This window comes from Fringilla coelebs, assembly GCF_963513975.1.
Source record: "Fringilla coelebs genome assembly, chromosome: 18".
Classification (NCBI taxonomy): domain Eukaryota; kingdom Metazoa; phylum Chordata; class Aves; order Passeriformes; family Fringillidae; genus Fringilla; species Fringilla coelebs.
Window position 1 is genome coordinate 15,381,635 of NC_140044.1, and position 21,103 is coordinate 15,402,737.

Below are 21,103 nucleotides of genomic sequence, written 5' to 3' on the forward strand. Positions count from 1 at the left end.
GACTGATCAATCACAGCACGGGGTATCCGCTCCCAGGAATCTTTCATTTTTATTCTGCAACTTGGTCGTACGTCAAGAGGTTAGAAACAGTCGCTCTCAGGGCTGTTTTCTTCGTTGGAAGTTCAGCGCTCGCCCGGAACTCGCCGTTCCCTCAGCAACAGGCCTCAGCGGCGCCGCACGCGCAGCGCAGGCACGGCCCCAGGGCCCCGGCCCCGCCCAGTCCGGCGCACGCGCCGTCCGCCCGCGCGCGACTCCGCCTTCCCCGCGCCGCCCGCCCGTCCCCCGCGCCGCCCGGCCCCCGCCCCCCAGCGGCGCCGCATCGCGGCGGCCATTTTGTGCGGCTGCGGTCGGTGCGCGGGGCTCGGCGCGCCGCGGGCCCGGGCGGGGTGGCTCCGTTCTAACCCTTTTTCCCGTACAGATCCCCTCGGTAAGAGCGCGGCGGCGCCCGGGCAGGCCGGGCCGCCTGCCCGGTCCGGCGCTGCGGGCCCGCGGCGCGGCGGGGAGACGCGGGGAGGGAGGCCGGGGGGGCGCGTCCCCGCGCACAAAGGGCCGGGCCGGGCGGCGCCTCCCGCCCGCAGCCCCGGGGCGCCGAGTGGGGCCGCTGCCGCCTCGCTGCGGCCCGGCGTTCTGAGGCCCGCGGCTCGGGCCGGCCCCGGCCCCTCCCCCGTCCCTGGCTCCCTGTCGCCGCCCGCGCACGCCGGCCCGCGGAGCTGCGCGGGCAGGTGAGTCCGTGCGGGCCGAACGCCGGCGCCGCGGGCCCATCCGGCGGGGGCGGCCGAGTGACCTTGCGACGGTGCCGGGGCCCGAGCCGAGACACGGGCCGCATGGCGAGAGCTGTGCCGGGGCCCGAGGCGGGGGTTTGACGGGTGCGGCGGGGAGCTCTGCGGTCCCGTTGCCGGCGCGGGGCCCCGGCGTGTCTGGATCCCGGGGGTGTTCAGGCGGAGCGGCTGCGCCTTGCCCCGCCCCGGGGGACGAAGCGAGGCAAGTACTCCGCACCTTGCGGGGAGGAAGGTCCCCGGTGTCTGCGGCGCTGCCAGTGCTCGTTGGGTGTACCCTATAAACGCCAGCGGAGTTGTTGTTCAGTAAAGTCTCTTCTGCTAGTAAAAATCAGCTCCGCTAAAAAACCCCAAAACAACCGAACAGCAACGACCAACCAAACAAAATATCGCCTCCCTCCCCCAAGAAATATAAACGAAAAAAAACCAACTTAAAACCACCCTTCCCAGAAAAAAACAAAACCGAAACGAATTAGCGTTCAAATGAGCCCCGGAAATACACAATGTGAGTTTTCTTTCGATAAAACCTCATGGCTCTGGTTTTACTCACTCTTAAACTTACCTGTTATTCTTAGTGATTGATTTCCCCACCTTGATCTAGTGGTGTTAGGCAGGCAAATCGGCTGGTTGTTTCCTTGGTGGATTCCTCTGGTTTAATAATTTGTTGTGTGTCCAGTGGATGCTGGATCTTTCTGTACAGTGGACAGGGTGTTGTGGAGTTTCTCCGGAGAACTCCCGGAGATGCGGTGCCAGCTCTATGTGGGAACACCTGCTCTAGCCGGTGCTTGTCTAGTTAATGTGCTTATGCGTATTCTGTTGATTGGAAAGGTTATTTTTGCCTACAGAAGGCATGGATGGTTCTCTTTAAAGTTGAGAGATGTGACACTTGAAATTAAAAGTAGATGGCATTTGGTGAAGAAGTTAAACACAGCAGAATGGAGTTTTGCTCCTATTCTGAATGCTGCCTGGTTTTGTTTGTGTTGTCTTAGTCCACTGCAGATTTTCAGCTTGTTTTCAGTGTTGTGAAGAGGAACATGGTTGCTATACTGGAAATCCTTCTAATGATTTAGGTTTTTCTTCTAAATGGGAAGTTCCTTGTGCATGAAAGATTTATCTGCTGCTTGAAGCAGGTGTGGTTTTGCATGAAATCGTTTTTCAGGTGATTGCATTTCTTTCTTTCTTTGTAAACTGCTGGTTGACACTGCTCTACATGAAAGTATGTAGTTGAGTCCTTCTAATATAGGATTGCATGTTTCTTTTGAAGGTCTAATAAACAAAAGTCTTATTTTTCTAAATGTGTTTGCCATTTTAATGTAAGTGTAGTTTTATCTTTCTCACTTGTTAGTCTGCCATTAATGTCCTGGAAGATATGTGAATAGTTATGTTTGTTTTAATTCTCTCTGTTAGTAAGTTTCTGAAGGGTTTGTTAGTACTTCTTGCTTTAAGTTCATTTTGGTAATGGTGCTTGTAACTGAAACCAGCCTGTTGGGGTTGTGTGAGAAGGAGGCAGTTATCTGTTCTTAGTGAGATTCGTTCCTCAGTGGCTTTCCAAAGAATCACATTTTTAGTGTGAGGTGGTCTGCCCACTAATGAAAGTGCAAAGGTTTTCCATCCTATCTTTAAATACAAAGTACTTGTGTTGCCACTTAAAATGCTTGGCTTTTTTGTTGAGTTGTAAACCTGGAAAGATAATTTTTATACAGGAATTTAAAAAAATGTGCATTTGATGAGGATTTGGGTAATGAGATGGCAGATTACAAATGAAAGTAGAGTATCTTATGGGAATTCTTGCCGTGTGCTCTGTGGAGTTGACTGCATAGGCATGGCTGTGAAATGTCAGTTTTACCCAGCTAGCGTGACTCTTGAATTCTTCAGGTGCAGTTCTGGGGTGGTGTTCTTAGGCATGGCTTACTTTACCTTTCTTTGTTCAAGTAAGTAGATGCAAAGTTGGAGGAAGGAATACCATTATTAACGAAGCAGGGTTTGGTAAAATTCAGGGCTTTCAAGTATTTAACTCTTGTTCTTTGCCTTTGAAAGAGATTTTTTTTCACCTGTTGGTGATGGGAAAATTTGAAATACTTTAAATGCTTTCTGGCTCTTTGTATAGTCTTTGTGGAAGGCATATTTATGTCTTAAAGCTCTACAATGCAATTGCCAGTAAGTCATATAGAGATAATCTATAGAAAATGTACCCTTATGAATCTTTCATGTTGCAGTGCCTTGTGGTGGTTGCAGGTTTGAAATTCTGTGTATACAGTTCTTTGTGGACTGTTACTGCTGTTGTGTTGCCTGCATTGATTTTTGCCTCCATTTATTCTTTATTGCAGTCTAAAAGTTGGTTTTAATTGGTTGCCCACAGGATTGGCTTGGCTTCTGCTACTTGTTAAGAAAAAAACATCTGTCTTTGCAGGTAAGAGCTTTTGAATTGAAGACTTCTTTATATGCATATTGAGTATATCCTAAGAAACACATGAAGCTTTTGGAATCTGTAAATTTGTGTCAAAAGACTTGAGTCAAATAATCTGTAGCTTGTCTACTTGCCACTGGTGATGGTGGTTTTGGCAATGTTTTTCTTGTAAACAGAATTTTCTGCCAAACTAATGTTTCGTTGTTTCATCAGCATGTGGTAGTCTGGAACACTCTCCCGTTTACTTTGCACTGTTGGAAAATGCAGTTACTTTGCTGCAAGCCACAGGTCTATGTGTTTGTAATTGGTGGAGTGTAGATGTGTACATCAATTGGTTCGAATTAGGTTTTGCAGTGCTAAAGGGGTGAGATAGTTTTGAATTGGCTTCAGGATGACTATAACAGGTTGATTTTAGCCGTAAGTGAAAGACAAAACGGTAGTTTGCAGTTTTAACTTTTGTGAGACAGTCTCATACTTAAAATTCCTCCTACAGTACCAGTGTTCCTGCAGTTCTTAGTCTTCACTCAAGAATTGCCAGATATATTTGTGTGTGTGTGTGTGTGTGTGATGTGGGTATTGTACTTTAATACTTCCCAGGGATTAGGATGAATCTTCTGAACTTTTCCATTGCAAAACCCATACATCTCAAAAAGCTAATCTGGTGTGCTTACAAATTTATATGTATGACCCAAATTATTATTAACGAGCACATTGATGAGATAAATAGTATTGTCGTCTTTTACACCTTTTTTTTCCCAGTGTAACATCAACATTTTTAGAGATATTACTGTCAAGACATGTTAAAATTTGTCAAATGAGTTGAATCAGGCTGGTTGTCAGCAGCCTGTAAATCTTCAGCTTTGATCACAGCTTGCTAATGGGGATGGATTGTCCATAGTACACTCGTAGGATGTTGTCTTTCCACAAATATATGAAACACACAAAATGGCAATAACACCCACTTTTGCCTTGAAGTACCTTTTTGTACTCGGAGAATAGCAGGCAGCATGAGAGCTGACAGCCCAACAAAAAGCCTTCAGTGCCCGCTGAAATGATGTGCGGCCTGTTTTGTGTCTGAAGTTAATGTTGCCTCTGCATGTGCTGGTCTTTGCAAGTCAACAGTGAAATACTTGAGCAGGCTTTGCATTTTCATTACTTGGAAAATTTGAGCAAGTGGGTTATTGCCTCCTAAGTGCATTTTGGAAAAAATGTGGTTTGTGAGAGTTTAGAAATTTAAAATCTGGCCCTTTTGGTCCTTGAGATTTTTCTGTAAATAACAGAATTGACACTACTACTTTGTCTAAGTATCAAAATTCTGAAAAAATGAAGCAGCTGTGTTACATGTTCCTTTGTCAAAAATATTTGATTAGTCAAGTCCTTAAAATTCTTTTTATTCAGACCATGTTATTGTCAGCTCTTGCTTAACATTAAGCAAGCATTTGCTTAATACTCTGCATGGAATTAACTACACTGAAGTCATTGCAGATAGGTTTTGTAGTAGCTATATGCCTAAGCGGCTCTTTAGATTTTTTTGTCAATAGTGATTTAGTGGATCTGAATAGAGTACTTAGTAACAAGACTTCAAGTACTCTTTTAGCATTTATTATGAACTTTTGAATTTAATTTGCATTGTCTCAGAAGTAATGTAAATGTTCAAATGCTTGAACTCTTCTGTGACTTTATCTGTTGATTTGTCCTCTGGGCTACAATAATTTATAAATGCAGTTATCTAGCAAGTGTCAGTTCTGTTAAAGAAAGTAAGGTGTTCCAAACCAGCAGACCCTAGTACAAGGTCTTCCCACACCTTCCCAAGTTGCCTTTGTTCAACCAATGGCTATATCAGATTGTCATCCCTTTTGCATTAAGGAAATAGCTAAAAGTAGTCTCCCACTTAACACAAGATGCTTCAAATGTCTTTAACTTCTGATACATAAAAATTTCTGAAACTAATTTCTATGTATAGTAGGCAGTAGAAGAAATCTAAACCTCCTGGCAAGATTTGCTTTTAGTGATATTCCAGTTTTGGAAGCATAGGTACCAAACCAGGGATACTTTTAGACCGCTTGCTTGCCTCAGGATCATCTAATTAAGAAGCAATCCTGTAGCGCAACATAAACCTTGGGTTTACAATACTCTTTAATATAGCTTCTTTAAAGGTGGCAGAATTTTAATTTTAACTTTAATTTCAGAGATTGTCATCAATGCTAGGCAAATTTAAAATGAAACAACAGAATCATTATAAAACACTACTTTTTAAAACAGTGCAGAAAGTCTTAGATATGTTTTTAGATGTTTTAGATAGCATAGGTAGTCCTTACTTTGACTTGGGGTTTTTTTTCCTCATGGGCAAGTTATTTTGTTGTTGGAAAATGATTGGGCAATGAATTTTATTTTCAGATTAAATTTAATTCACTTGTAAGAGCTAAAGGCAAGGATGTTGCTTCTGTTGCCTCACCATGGAGGAGAAAGTTGCTTTCAAAAAAAATTGTCCCCGAAGCTTAGTACAGTATGAGCCTTAGTATAGTATAAGCCTTTCTGTTGCTGTCTTTCCTTGGTGAAATATGGATTTTCTTAGTGGTGTGTTTTCTTTTTTTAAGAATCTTCTTATGTTATGTACGGCAAGTTCTAGTCTCTCTTTCAGGATGGTGCAGTAAGGAACCCAATATTCATGCACAGTGACTAAAGCCACAGAGTGACTTTGTGCAAATGGGCTTGTTTGCTGTTTCTGTGAGAGAGAAAGGTCCTCCACACTTTTCTGGTGTCTGTTGATAGTTGTGGGACAATGCCCTGTAATACCCCAGTATGTTGCTTGAGTTCATTAGTGTGTTGAAGCTCTCGTGTGTTGGTCAACAGAAAAAAATACTTAAGGACACATTTTAGTAATACGAGGTTCCATTACGCAAACAAAAGTATTGTTGCTTCTTCACCCCATAGAAGGATTGTTACTCTTGTTTTCGTCAAGTACTGGATTCAGCCTTACCTGATTAAATGATGGCTTTACCTAGTCATTCAAGACTTGTCTTCTCTAAAGTGTTTGGATGACGTGGGCAAGCAAATGGAGCCAATTTAGGGATTTGACTGTATGCTGGGATATAGCTGAGTTGCTAGGAGATAGTTTTTGGTTGTGGTTGGTCAGAGCTTTGGTAGTGGCTGGGAGTCTTTGAGTCGTAGCTTTGTGGTGTTGCATTGGGGCATCTGGTTGGACTTGGTCTTTAAGGTCTTCAGCAGCCTAAACGGATCTGTGATTCTGTGATCTGGTTCATCCTTGATTTCAAATGCTGAGTTAACGCTACTGGTATGTGACTTAGGGGAGCCTTGGAGATCTTCCATAAAGATGCTGAACTGGCTTGTACCTAGGAAGTCAAGAAGTTTCAGAGAATGAGTGGTTCAAGTGAAGCATGGTGCTGTTGCTGATGGTTAGGATGAGAGACTGTCTTCTGAGGTGTTGAATTGTGCTAATATTATTTAATATCATGCTTTCAGCCTTTGCTGAAGGTTGACCATAGTGTCAACTATCTAGCTTCCTCTTCAACTTCTGATATGAGCTCGGACTTCTGAGGTCACAAGGTAACTGTTCAGATCTAGCTGTTCAGGATTAAGCATCTACTAATGCCTACTGGGGAGATAAAATTAATTTACTTACATCTGAGACGTAAGGGGTCATGCTAGACAGAATATCTGCAACTTTTAAAAAATACCTTGTTTTTGAAAATTGTGAAGGTCGTATATCTATCTAGATATGCATAGATGTTAGTTTAATTTAGTTGAGGTCTCTATTTTCACAAAATGTCTGGGGCTAGTTTATAATAGCAAGCTTCAGGTCATCTGGACCTCTTGCCTTTGCTAGGCGAAAAAGCATCAGGTCAGTATAATATAGATACTCCCTGTCAGGATGTCTTGTGAGTCTCAGAGTTGCTAGTTGTCCGTAATGGCTTTTTGTTCTTCACCAACCCACTGTTTTGTTTCTAGTTGTCCTCACCTGGCAGGAGGTAAAATCCTTCCCCAAATTAAAGGGAACTGTTTGTTTCCCATAGTTGTGCAGAATTTTTCAGCCATATTGTCAGGTACAGTGGATACCATATTCAGGGTATGGTAAATTAATTTTGTTTTGTCTGGCTAAAATATTCCTTTTGCTTACATTCCATTAATTATTCAACTACTGATGTAATAGTTCTGATTTTTGATGTTCCTTTGTTTTTTTTAACTGACACTTGTGGGTCTTAGTATAACTTAGCTATTTTGGAATTTCTAGTGCAAAATGTATACTGATTGTGTTGATAAATGTTTAATACTTCAGTCTGTATGAAGTAAACAAACATGAATAAGGAACTTGGAATATAAACACGCTTAATCTTTGCAAGATGTTATTGGGTGTATATAAACAAATATAGTAGATGGTGTCTGTAGGTAATTGCATGGTGTCACGAACAGTAGTCTGACATGGCCGTTGCCTTTTCTCATCTGCAGGTGTGTGTTGTTTCAGCGCAGCATGGCTGTGGTCATCCGCTTGCAAGGTCTCCCGATTGTGGCGGGGACCATGGACATTCGCCACTTCTTCTCTGGATTGACCATTCCTGATGGGGGCGTGCATATTGTAGGGGGTGAACTGGGTGAGGCTTTCATCGTTTTTGCCACTGATGAAGATGCAAGGCTTGGTATGATGCGCACAGGTGGTACAATTAAAGGGTCAAAAGTAACGTTGTTGCTGAGCAGTAAAACTGAAATGCAGAACATGATAGAGCTCAGTCGTAGGCGTTTTGAAACTGCCAATCTAGATATGCCACCAGCAAATGCTAGCAGGTCGGGACCACCACCTAGTTCTGGAATGAGTGGAAGGGTTAACTTACCTACTACTGTACCTAACTTTAATAATCCTTCTCCTAGTGTAGTAACTGCTTCTACTACGGTGCATGAAAGCAATAAAAACATATCCACATTTTCTACTGCCAGTATTGGCACTGCACCTCCAAATCTTGGGAGTACCTTTGGTAGTCCAACATTTAGCTCAACTATACCTAGCACAGCATCCCCAATGAACACAGTACCTCCTCCACCAATCCCTCCTATCCCAGCTATGCCATCTTTGCCACCAATGCCTTCTATTCCCCCTATACCTGTTCCACCTCCTGTACCCACACTGCCTCCTGTTCCTCCAGTTCCTCCAATACCCCCTGTGCCCCCTGTACCTCCAATGACGCCTCTGCCTCCCATATCAGGAATGCCTCCTATGAATCCTCCTCCTGTAGCACCCTTACCCACTGGAATGAATGGGTCTGGAGCAGCAGTGAATATGAACAGCGGCTTGAATCCATTGTTTATTGGTCCCATGAATCCTGTAAATCCTATCCAGATGAATTCTCAAGGTAGTGTCAAGCCAATTCCAATCAATCCAGATGATTTGTATGTCAGCGTTCATGGAATGCCCTTTACTGCAACAGAATCTGATGTGAAAGACTTTTTCCTTGGGCTCCGTGTGGATGCAGTCCATATGCTGAAGGATCATGTAGGTCGAAATAATGGAAATGGACTAGTTAAGTTTTTTTCTCCTCAAGATACGTTTGAAGCACTGAAGCGAAACAGAATGCTGATGATTCAGCGCTATGTTGAAGTTAGTCCTGCAACAGAGAGACAGTGGGTAGCTGCTGGAGGCCACATAACTTTCAAGCAAACCATGGGTCCCTCTGGGCAGGCACATCCTCCTCCCCAGGCTCATCCTAGGTCCAAATCTCCCACTGGACAGAAAAGGTCACGGTCAAGATCTCCCCATGAGCATGGTTTCTGTGTTTATTTGAAAGGTCTTCCCTTTGAATCGGAGAACAAACATGTGATAGATTTTTTTAAAAAGCTGGATATAGTTGAGGACAGCATTTATATAGCTTATGGACCCAATGGGAAGGCAATTGGGGAGGGGTTTGTTGAGTTTAGGAATGAAGCCGATTATAAAGCAGCTTTGTGTCATCATAAGCAGTACATAGGGAATCGCTTCATTCAGGTGCATCCAATTACTAAAAAGGCAATGTTAGAAAAGATAGATATGATTCGTAAAAGATTGCAGAACTTCAGCTATGACCAGAGAGAAATTCTGATGAATGCTGAGGGAGAATCAGGCTTGCCAAAACTGTGTGCGCATATATCTAATATTCCATACAATATAACAAAAATTGAAATACTTCAGTTTCTAGAGGGACTGGCAGTGGAAGAAAACTCTGTACAAATTCTTCTTGATAATAATGGGCAAGGTTTAGGACAAGCACTGGTTCAGTTTAAAGCTGAAGATGATGCTCGTAAGGCTGAACGCTTGCACCGTAAAAAACTGAATGGAAGAGATGTTAATTTGCGTTTGATAACTGTAGAAGAAATGAGAGATATTGAGAGAAACCCAGCGTCTCAAGGAAAAAAGATCCTGAAAATACCAATCCAGGGAAATGCCGCTGTGCCAGGAGCACAGGGCCCTGGTGGGGATGAGCATGCCTTCTTGGGGGGAAATGCAAAAGAAGCAAATAATGGTCCTCCGTTTAATTTCCCTGGTAGCTTCAGTGGGTCTGGCACATTTGGTCCCCCTTTACCGCCACCTGGAATAGGTGGCTTTCCTGATTCTAGACCAGGAATACCAACAGTTGCAGCTAGTGGTTTACCTGGTGCAAGTATTGAGGTACCAGGTTTTGCAGGTGGTCCTGCCAATTTGAGTGGACCAGCAGGTTTTGCAGGGGGTCCTCAGACATTTGGTAATGGTCCTGGCAACTTAAGTGGGCCCCCTGCCTTTGGTGCTGGTCCTCCAGCAATTGCTAGCGGTCTTGGACATTTAAGTGGACCTCCAGGGTTTGGACCTGGACCAGGAAACATACATATTGGTGGACCCCCAGGTTTTGGAACAGGGTCTGGGAAGCCAGGGCCAACTGTCATTAAAGTGCAGAATATGCCCTTTACCGTTTCGGTGGATGAAATTTTGGATTTCTTTTATGGTTACCAAGTGATCCCTGGTTCAGTGTGTTTAAAATACAATGAAAAAGGCATGCCCACTGGAGAAGCAATGGTTGCATTTGAGTCTCGTGATGAAGCTATGGCAGCTGTTGTTGATTTAAATGACAGGCCTATAGGTTCCAGAAAAGTAAAACTTGTATTAGGGTAGCTGTTTATCAAGTAGTTGTAGAATAGATATTCATAGTGCTGTGACAAATGCATCTGGATTGGTTTTTATAGTATTTCCAGGATAGAACCTGTGGATTGTTTAAATTGTAAAACAGATGGGTTTTGATAAGACAGAGCACTGGGTTAGCCATTACATGAGAAACACTGCAAGGAGAGAGGTGTGGTGGATTTTCCTCATACAAATATGTGGAGAAGCTGGACAGATTCTTATTCGTCATAAAAGTTTGGTAAACTCTTCCAGACACAGTGCTTATTGAGAAACAGAGATTGGTTTGACATAGTTTTGGATAAGGGAAATAGATGAAGTCAGTGAAGCTCTTCAGTGGTGTTCTTGTAAGCCATTGTAAATTAGATAGCTATTTTTAGATTTGGTTAAAAGCTGGCTGAATTCGCTTTGTTCACAGGTCAAAGCTTTGTTCAAAGTCCTGATTTTATTCTGCGACTGAATGAATTCTCAGTGTACACAGATCAATTGTTTTGTGTATGTATCTTTATTTTTTCCAAAATTCTCACTGTATGAACAGTTGAATTATGCCCTTTGCTGATGTGTCTACCAGACTAATTCCTATGAGTATGAGCAGAATCGTTCTGTAAAATTCAAGCTGTTCTGTGTGATATAACCTTTAGTTATTTATATATTGCAATTATAACTGTGCAGAATAAGACTTTTGCCACAAGTATAGCTAACCTCGAACATAAATCATATGAGTTTTATAGTACATTTAAAATGTTTTCAGTTGAAAATAATCATTATTGTTTAAGTAGCTTGATTTGTTAGGATTACACAAATCAATTGAGAAAGGATCTTTGACACTAGTTGGATATTGGTGTTCCTCACATGTCTCTTGAACTCCTCACATAGAGTCTCTGCTAAGAGAACCAAAGTGGTGATTATTAGTAGAAGATTGGAGTCCATATAAAGTTTTAAATTAGGTTATAATGGAAGAAGCTTGTATCTTCAGCAACTCTGTTGTGAATTACTGCTGTGGGTGAATTCAGAGATAAAATTTATTTTTCTCCAAAACTTGAAAGTACTGAGTTTACTATATATTTTTGCAATAAAGTTGTGCTGTTGTATTCAAAGTCTGTAAAGAGTTGCCATTTTCTTTGTTGTGCAGTGAAACCTTCCATGGAAAAACAGAGAAATGGAAAGGAAGTAATTTCGCAAGTGAAAAGTAGAATTTTTTTTGGTTCATCCTTGCTTGGCTTATGATAAATTTTAAGACTTGGGCATTGCCTGAAAAAAATCCTGCTATTCCCTGCAAATCATTGTACTTAAACATAGTAAACTTCAAACTGTTTTGGGGTTTTTTTGACAAAGAAAAACAGTGCTTTTTGGTGTTGCATACCATGGAACACTGAAGTGTATGGGCAGGCAAAATTGAGAGGTGCAAGTGGCAACAGTTTTATTCACGTGGTGTGTAGGAGAGATTTGCAAACCTGTGCAGCGCTGCGTCCTGAGAGGATTTCACAGTACAGGAATCCGTGGAAGGATTGTATAAAGGTGTACTTCAATAAAGAGGCGGTTGCATTACACAGATGCTTCTGTAATTCATTAGCATAATTTTGTTTTGACAGATTACTAGGTGGTCCCAACTTTGGAAAAGTCATGTGATTTGTATATACTGTTTAAAATTAAGCCTCCTGTTAATAAAACTGTCTGTCTCTGAAGCTTCATGTTATGCATTTCAACAGTCTTTGGGAGTAACGTTTCAACAGCAGATCTTTGTTTCTTTCTTTTTTTTTCCCCGACAGTCTGAAAGTACTCTTCCTGATGTCAGAAAGATGTGTGTGATTAGGAGTCAAGTCAGTTTATTTTAAAATTTTGCTCTTTGTTTTTTAAGCAACTTTTATTAAAGTTTCATACTATATTGGAGTTTTTTGGGTGCTTGTTTCTTCGTGTTTCACATTAGAATAAAATTACTGAAAAGGAAAACTTGGCTTCATTGTTCACAGAATTGATTTAAGATCTTAGTGTGTGTTGACTCACCAAAACTGGTGATAACTGTTTTTTAAAGTTCAAATACATCACAACAATGCTTGCCTTGTTGTGAAATGTAATTAAACTACAGGTGTCTGGAATTAGGTACACAGTTCTCTGTTACTGTCTTTTGATTTCACATTGTGATCCTCTTGGTAATGGATCCAAGGCTTCTAGTGTTTGTGTTAGACACAGCATATGCTGTGAAACATGCTTGTGTGCCTGTTCCTTTTGACTTGCTAAAAGTGCAGGTTTGTTTTGGAAAGCTTTTTTCTGATTCTGGATTTTTCGTTATGGTCTAAAGATGTTTCAGTGCTTATCCGAAAAAAAGCACAAACCAGAAAGCCATGGGGGTTGGGAATGTTGACTTGGATGGAATGTTTAAATGGAGGATTTGGGGTGGGACAGGGGCTCTTTGTTATACCAAGTAGTTGATTCTCCTTATCTTTTAGTATAAATCAGTTAGTAAATATCCTCTCTTCCCTAAGAGTAGGCTCTTGGAAAAAAATAGGAAGTCATAGCATGCTTAGGTTTTCTGTATGTATCAGAAAGCCGTACATCAACTCAAATAGTTACAGTTGATCCTTTAAAACATAAATAGAGAAAAGTTCATTATCAAGGGTCAATGCAAACTGTTTACTGTAACAATGTGGTTTCATGAAGTAGCCTTAAGCTGCATGTTATGCTAAATTATGAGCAGTACCCATAGACTACATGTCTAGAGTTCATAAAATTCCTTACTTAGCACTTGTCTATATTCATGAACAGCCTTAAAAATAGGGGGTAGGACGTCTGCGGTCCCATCTCCAATGTGGAAGCTGTGAAACTGCCATTGGATATAACACCCCAAGCTGATTGCTAGCGAGAGGTAGCAATAGACAGAATCAATCAGCTGATGGATGCTACTCAAATCCCCAGTTGTTTTGACCTTGATGCCTGGAGTGTCAGGAAGTTAACATCCTTGATGTCCCGATTTCTCCAAATAATGGCAAGAAGGTACTTGTGTTTATAAAACTGGCTAAGTTGATGTTTTTAGCAGTTCTTCATGTGTGTCTAAGTAGTACTGCTGAAAAAAAAGTTGTGAATGTAACATTTTACCGCATGATTTGTTGAATAGATGGGTTTTTTTCCCACCATAAATAGAAATGAATGCAATTAGTCAGTGATAAAATTGTGACTCAGATGAAAGAACTTCATTAGTTGGGTGACAGTGTGACTTAGTGTTACCAAATTTCAAGCAGTTATCCATTAATGTCACAGTCAGATTTTGTTGGTATTCTGTAATATCAGCATTAAAACCAGTTCTTAACCAATGAATTGTTGCCATGGTCTGAATGTAGATTTATGAGATGTTTGAGGCTTTTTAGGTTTAAAGAAACTTGAAGGATGCTTTATTTTAAGTAGCATTCCTTTCATAGCATGTAGTATTTTCATTGAGTGTTTGTGGTCTGAATTTGTGTTGAGTGGAGAGAAAGATCGATGCAAAAATGAAGACTGTAGTTGTGTTGCAGATGACATTGAAGATCTGCCTTTTAAAAATATATGTGCTGCTCAGTTCCACATTGCTCATGCTGTCCCTAAAGTCATTGCCTATACTCGGTGAAATCAGCAACTTGTTTTGCTGAGAGTATTTTGGAGTGCTGAAGACTGTGGACTCTACAAAAGAGTATGTTTCCAGTTTCTAGGCACACCAGTGGTGCGTTAAATGTAAATAATGATTATGGTTTCTTTATTTTGTTTCTCCTTAGTCGTCTTCTGTGGTGGTTCCTAAGTTGCTGCTTCTTGTAGCAAGTGCTGTTGACCCTCAGTGGGATGTTCAGCAGCACTGAACTGTGTTGGCCGTCTGATCTGCAAAACTAAAACTACTATGTATTATGGAACATTTAAAATCTCTGATTGGCCAATAGATCACTGTTTGAAAGCAGTTGGTTTAGGTTCATTATTCAGATGCATGCATTAGACCTTGAAACAAAGGATTGCATTTCCTGTTCAATATGGACTCTAGTGGAAGAAAACAGCTAGTTGCTATATTTGCTCATTGGTTGGAAAGAAACAGTTTTGAAACTCGACATATTAGAAAACATTTAGTTGGAGTGCAGGGAAATATACAAATTAGTTTAATGTCGGTTTGCTGCTTTAGATGTGCATGACTTTGAAAACAAAATGAGATGCTAAATTCTGTTGCTGTAAGGTTTTTCATAAACTCTGCTTTGGCCTGGAGGCAGAGTTGCCAAATACATTTGGTTGTCTTTGCTCTCTTCCAGGTTTGCTGATGCTCCTTGCTGCTCTGTGGCTGTATTTTTTTCCATGGCTTTGGGAAAACTGAGCTAGAGTTTGTGCACAGAGGGAGAGGAAGGGAAGCTGTTTAATGCTTCTGCAGGAAGAGTAACTTCAAAGTGTTCTCTTCCTATCTGTTTTCTTGCAGTGAGAATGTGATTGCAGTTCAAAGATTTGTTTTTTCCACAGTCTGGATTTTCCATGGAATGAAAACCTGTTGGTTGGTAGTACGCACATTGATTTGTGGCTGTGTACTGAAATCTACTTCTCTTTCCCTATCTCATTATCAGGTAGGTCTAACTGTGGCTAGTTTTCTATACAGATGACATTAGTAATTATCTTGGAGCTTTGTTACTAAGTGGAATGTTTGGTTGTTGTTTGTGCAAGGAGTGTTTCCCACCTCCCTGACCTGGATGCTTTTCACTCCTGGCTACAAACACCAAAAGGAAAAAAAAGCAGCCCTAAAACTGTTCTTTTTTGGTAGCTCCAGCCTGAACATGGGCGTCAGATGGTTTGGCTGTGACTCTTTTCGCTTGCTGGTATTCACTTCTGTGCAGATTCCTTTGTTATCATTCTGGGTTTTTTGTGTATTCACAGCATGGCAGCTTCGGAGAGAATTAGCCAGATGAGTTCTACCTGAGTTCCTTTACTGCTTCTGCAGAGGCAAAGGTTACTCCTTTGTGGCTATCTTTCTTATGTGTTCTCGTGTCTACGGCCTGAAATTCAAATGGTCTTACTAGTTGCTTCCCGAGTACCTTAGGTAAGCTTTCAGAAACAGGGAATGTGTTTTCATTCAGCATGAGTTCCACAAAATCAGTTTGTAACTCTGTATTTGCTATTCTCACACCAGCTTCACCATTTTCCTCAACTTTTGAGTTCTTTTACTATGAGTCACCAGTGAATTAGACCTAGTTGATCATAGTCAGGAAAGGCTTTGGGGCCTGGAGTGGGGATTGCCCTTATGTTGCACAGTACACAGGAGTGCTAATTTAATTTCCCTGTAAAGTGTAAAACCCAAAAGTAAGGACTTTTAAGGTTTGCACAGGGAAAATAGGAATTAATCCTGCCTAAAACTGTCTCTGGCATAGTGTGGCCTTTTGGGCTGGTCTCTACTTCAGGAAGGCTGGTGACTCTTTCTGTTCTTCATGTTGTAGTTACAGTATGGTTAAACAAGGAATCAACTGGATTGTATGGCTCTGATTTCTGACCATCTAAAGGAAAGTGGAACTTCCAGCTAGCAATTTCAGAGTTTGGAAAAAATAGTTTAATGTCAACTGTTTTCCGTTGAATATGAATATGTGGATGTAGCACTGCTCTATGTGACAGTAGAAAGCTTAGAAATGCTTTCTAGTCACTTAGGCAGATTTGGGGAGGAGAACAGTAATATAGTCGGAACCTAGACTACTTCAAGAATTCCTTTTAGATAATTTTGGTTGAGTGCCTTTTATGATGAAATTCATAGGATTTCTGTCATTAAAATTTGAAGCCTCTGTGTTGCACTCTTTTGTTTAGTAACCTTGCTCTGGTGGCATTTGCCAGAATGTCCTTCTCAGTGAGCTTTTTATGAAACTTCTTTGTTTTCAGCAGTATAACCAAAGCATTGCTACTTGTTTTGATGGGAGGATGGATTTGGATTGTGGAAAGTCCTTGCTTGTTTGATCAGGAAGCTGAGCTCTGAAGTGAAAATGATGGTTGCCGGTACTTTTCCATTACTGGGCAAATGTTTCTAAGACAAGGGCAGAATTTATAAACCATATGTGTCTGAGCAACACTAGTGCAGCCAGCTATATATAAAAGTGAAGAGGCTCATTAAAAGTAACATTAGACACAGGCACTAAATGAATGTTTGGGAAATCCTGTTCATTAAAGAGGGGAGGCAAAGTTATTAAATATCACAAATTCATCTGTCTGGAGTTCCCCCACTACATTCCGGCATTGCTGCAGAGCCAGTTTTCTGTGTTGCAGAAATTCTGTGTTGCATGAATACATGAAAGTGTTTTTAATAGCACTTAGAGCTCTCTTCAGATACTGACTTGAGTGCTTTTGGGAGTTATGTGTGCAGACTGGTGGTGGTATAGCTAATTTGTCTCTCAGTAACCAGTACGCAAGTGGCAGAATGTTTTCATCCTCACTTTAAGGAAACTTCAACTTTATCATCAGAGATGAGGCATTAGGGGGGAGATTGAAAGGTTGAGGCCAAACTGTCATGCTTTAGCTATAGTGAAGACAAGTGCTGCACTGGTCTAATGAAGAATGGACATGGGTTCAGAAACTTCAGCACTGAGTTTGTGTGAAAAAGAGCACAATAAATCAGTGACAAAATACTTACATTCTTAAAGTGATCTGAAGTGTAAATTCAGCTGTTACGATACAATGTATGAGATAGGTAGTTGATCTAAATGAGTTGCTGTCAAATAGTTAAACTTGAGCTGTGCAGTCTTACATTTTCTTAGATTGTAAATCAGAATATTTTTGATGGTAAGTCTTTTTAAAGGTTTTTTTTAAGACAACTGTAGTTGTTATCACTTAAGTCAGTGTGTATATTTTAACTGGATGCATCTCTTAAAAAAGTCTTTCAAGTATATGTGGGAAAATTACGTGCACAACACCATGACCTACTGCACAAATGCCCTGAATTATTTGAAGGCCTTTTTTTGTCGTCTGGACACTTAGCCCTAACTTTGGGTAACGGACACTGTAGTTTTGTTAAGCCAGTAGCCCAAATCGCTGGCGCTTCTTCCTTGCAGTGCAAGCACTATATTATGCTGCTACTTTGAATGAGTAGGCAGTATTTGGCTATTTTCATATCTCCAGGAACAGAAGACTTTGTAGTGTTTTCCTTCTGCGCGATAGCTTGTGTTACTTTTTGTATCAAATTTTGTCATTAGCTAGGCATGTAAAAACAGCTTCAAACAGAAACAACAATAAATTTTCTGAAATCCAAAATGCTTAGGTTTAAACTAATAAGTGAATGTACTATGAATCCTAATGAATCTGCAGGTAGTGTATCAATATGAAATACCAGCTATTTCAGTGCAGTGACTGGAATGAATATATAACCATAGGGTCACTTAATTTTGTTGTTATGAAAGGTGAGAGGAATCCCTGTAACTGTTCTGTGCCAGCCATGGTGTGGCGATGTAGTATAGCCTTCTCTGTCTTGTTTAGATTTGAAGAAGTAATTTAGGTAGGAAGAACCTAAATTTATTTGGTCAGCTCACAGATACTGTTTTTATATTTTTGTGCTTTTCAAATCCCTGTGCTGCTGCATTAGGTTCACATCAAAGGTCTGAATCGGTGATGGACAAATGACTGTGGTGCCAAATTCAGTCTGATGTTTGTCCTGACTGCTGCCTGGTTGAGACAGGTAGTGCTCTGCAGTTTGTAACCCAAGTTTGCAGGTTCCACCTAATGGTGGTAACTCCAAGTCTCACTGCTTAGAGTGAATATCATTTATTTCATTCTTTTGTAGCTGTTAAATTTACTCTAGATTTTTCATTAGAGAGGTTGGTTGGAGAATTTGGTTGCTTCAGTTCAGTCACGTTTCTTATAAGTTTATTGAAAGTATTAATTTCATTTTGAGAGAAGAAAAAAGGTCCCTGGTGGGAGTTGTAGGGGTTTTCAGATGCTTGGCTTGCAGAGAGATGTGTTTTCTCAAGGGTGTGGAACAACTTTGTTGTAAATTCAAACATAATGACAACAGATTTCTTCAGGGTATAGATTAGAAACTATTACAGTGCATATACTGTGTATCGCAGACATGGAAGAGGATTGAGGAAATAGATGTCTGCCTGCATTTGTGTAGTCTCTTCTCCCTTAATGCAGGAAGATTGTGTCATCATTTGGCCCGCTTGTATCTGACACGAATGGAGTGGCTTGAACCCACTGTTGTAACGGGTTTGTGCTTTTGTGAAGGCACACTGGCAAGAGAAGCTGGATCTGGAACAGAATAGAAAGGGAACATGAGGTCGGTTTGGTGTTTGTGGCCTTTAAATTGTTCTATTGTTAGTCTGGATGGGCAAGAGAAAAAACAACTTTTAAAATCCCTTGCCATATCCTTCTCTTTATCCTACTTCCTTGATGTCAGGCTTTTGTGGTGGTGGGATTTTTTAGTTTTTTTTTTTTTTGAAATGTCATTATTCTGCAACAGATTAGGATGGAGAAGTTAAGATGTTCATGCTGTAGGTGGTAATAAAAATTAGTGACAGAAAAGTAGTATGAGTGTGAATCTCTCCCTTAAAAGGGAGCATATACTCAAAAGCAGAGAGAACTGAAAGAGTATTGACAATTAGGCTGAACTTGCAATGAATAAGTCTAAGAAATCAGTTTCCTGGAAGTACTGCAGAATTAATACTAAGGTTTGGGACTTTTTCTGGATCGTATTTTGTGAGCTAGATTCAGTATTAAAGTCCATAAAGAAGAAAGCCTGACTTACTTATGTGAAGGGGTAATGTTGTTCCTAAAGTGTGAGAAATTGAAAGGTCACTTCTGCTTTATGTCCTTACTAATTTTTTAGGCAAGAGTTGTCACTGTGCCATAATAACTTCAGGGTGACTGAGAATAGCGTAAAGAATTCCTGTGCAGTATTTCATTCTTTTCTGGTGATTATTCAACAAGTGCAGTGAAAAGAAGCAGGTATGACAAGCTTTTCATTGTTTAAATGGCTGTTGGTACAATGTAGCCACCAAAATTCTTCATGTGAATTCGATACAATAGCAAAGATCAGTAAAATCTATTGCTGACATATTGGTATGTAAAGTCTTACTTTGAACTCATGCTGTTCACACAGTACAGACTAGTCTAGTTAGATGGACTTACTGAGTTTCTTCTGCCTTGAAGTCACCGTGCCTAGTTTTGGAGGAATGGGTAAAATTATATTGATGTAGTATAGCTATAAGGATAGTGGTACTATAGTTTAGATTTCCAGAGTTTGGGAAGGGTAAAGGTTGTGAAGGGGAAAGCAGAATGAATGCTGAGGAATCATTTCCAAAATCATGGGTGCATGTAAGTAAGAATTGGTCTGTGGAGGTACTTGCCGGTGAAGCTGCAGTGTAGTTGAAGAACCAAAGAAGAGGAATATGGTGTAGTCTTTGATCTCAGCTTAAGGAGTTTGGATGAAAAAATGGAAGACTGAGTGATAGACAGCTGGATTTACCTGAGGAATGGGATAGAATGTTTAGGCCTGAAGTAGAAATAGCTGGAATTTAAGGGAAAGAACAAGACCTTACTGGAGAAAGGCAAAGATTATTGGCAATGTAAAATACATGTTTGGGGTTGTTACAAAGGTCTGTGTGGTTGAGATGTTAAGTCTGTTTTTCAATTAAGTTATTCTTCAGGTTGCAGTAATAAATACTTGAGAATCACAGTGAGGAGAAGGAAAAAGCAGGTGAATAAATATGAAAGGAACGGGGAAAATATCTTACTTGGTGGGAGGAATCAGTGAACACTTTTAGGATTGCAGTTACTATTGTAGCTTAAGTCCAGTGACTGACTCCAAAGCTCTAGCCTGTGTTAAGTTACTTTTTCAAGGAAATGGGTTTTGCTACTCTGCTGTTAAATCCTATGAAGAACTTTGAAATGTTTTCTTTGCATGAAGACTTTGGTTTAGTAATAGGTTTTGCTTAGGTCCAGAAGTTATTTTGAAACCTTTTGTAATTTAATATGTTCCAAACTAATAATTTAAATAGTTTCAGTTTTGGCCTATCAGTTGGTTATTTCTCAGAAAAGTGAAGAGTATATCTATAGTGAAGGCATGCATATGCATGATCATTTCTTTGAGTTTATTGGTCGTGATTATGTTGGTGGTGTATGTTGGTGGTGTACAAGTTAACAGTGAACGTAGTACAGGTGGAAAGGTGAATTTGTAGAAGGTACTTTTTCCCCAGAGTTGGGACTTGTCTCTTGGGTGGGGGGAAGTAAAGATGAACCGATTGAAGTTCTTGTTTGCATTTTTTACTGGAAATTACCAAAATTACCATGCCAGTTGTGATTGCTGGGCTTTGATTCAGCTTTTTTTTTTTTTTTTTTACACTGTTCTAAGCTTGTTATTTTTGTTATAAATGGGAGCTTTGCCTCCTCAGTCAGTTCCTGGGAGCTTCTTGGAGGGTGGGTTGTCAGAGCTTGTACCCATTGGCTGACTTTGGACACACCACCCCCCCCAACCGCCCCATTGTCATGTTGATACTGGAGCTTCAGTGTTCATGTGGAGACAGCTCAGTGGATAGAGCCAGGTTGTACCTTCCTGCATGTTTAGCAGGCCCATAGGTCTGCAGTGGTCACTGAAGTGTTTGATGAGGCCTGCAGTCCAGTTCTGAGCTTAGGGGCTGGGCTGGGGGTCTTGCACTTGGTCATGGCTCAGAGTTTCAGCATCAGCACAGCCTCCACTTTGCCCTGCAGGAATTGTGTCTGTCCTCCCTGGGAGCTCTCATCCCTGGAATTAAGGCTGGCTGATGAACCATGCGCACTCTTTACCAGGACTGAATCAAGTTGACAGCAGTTTGTTTAGAAAGTTGT

At 40.9% G+C, this 21,103-nt stretch overlaps 2 protein-coding genes across 6 annotated transcripts in view; both read left to right on the forward strand.

Annotated features, from left to right (window-relative positions):
- Positions 1-317: 317 nt before the first annotated feature.
- On the forward strand, positions 318-12,208 carry RBM12 (RNA binding motif protein 12). 5 transcript variants are annotated; one of them, XM_084218117.1, is made up of 4 exons: positions 318-427; positions 3,104-3,186; positions 6,667-6,750; positions 7,651-12,208. In XM_084218117.1, exon 4 carries the CDS (start codon positions 7,673-7,675, stop codon positions 10,310-10,312), a length of 2,640 nt encoding a protein of 879 aa, XP_084074243.1. In that variant the 5' UTR covers positions 318-427; positions 3,104-3,186; positions 6,667-6,750; positions 7,651-7,672; the 3' UTR covers positions 10,313-12,208. The 5 variants fall into 5 exon arrangements, with proteins under 5 accessions (XP_084074243.1, XP_084074242.1, XP_084074246.1 ...); XM_084218118.1 differs by having other exon boundaries at positions 332-427; positions 3,136-3,186; XM_084218116.1 differs by lacking the exon at positions 6,667-6,750.
- CPNE1 (copine 1) overlaps positions 7,701-21,103 on the forward strand; it is a 43,518-nt gene continuing 30,115 nt past the window's right edge. Inside the window, 1 exon segment of the mRNA XM_084218121.1 lies at positions 7,701-7,793. The gene's annotated coding sequence lies outside the window, so the exon portion shown is untranslated.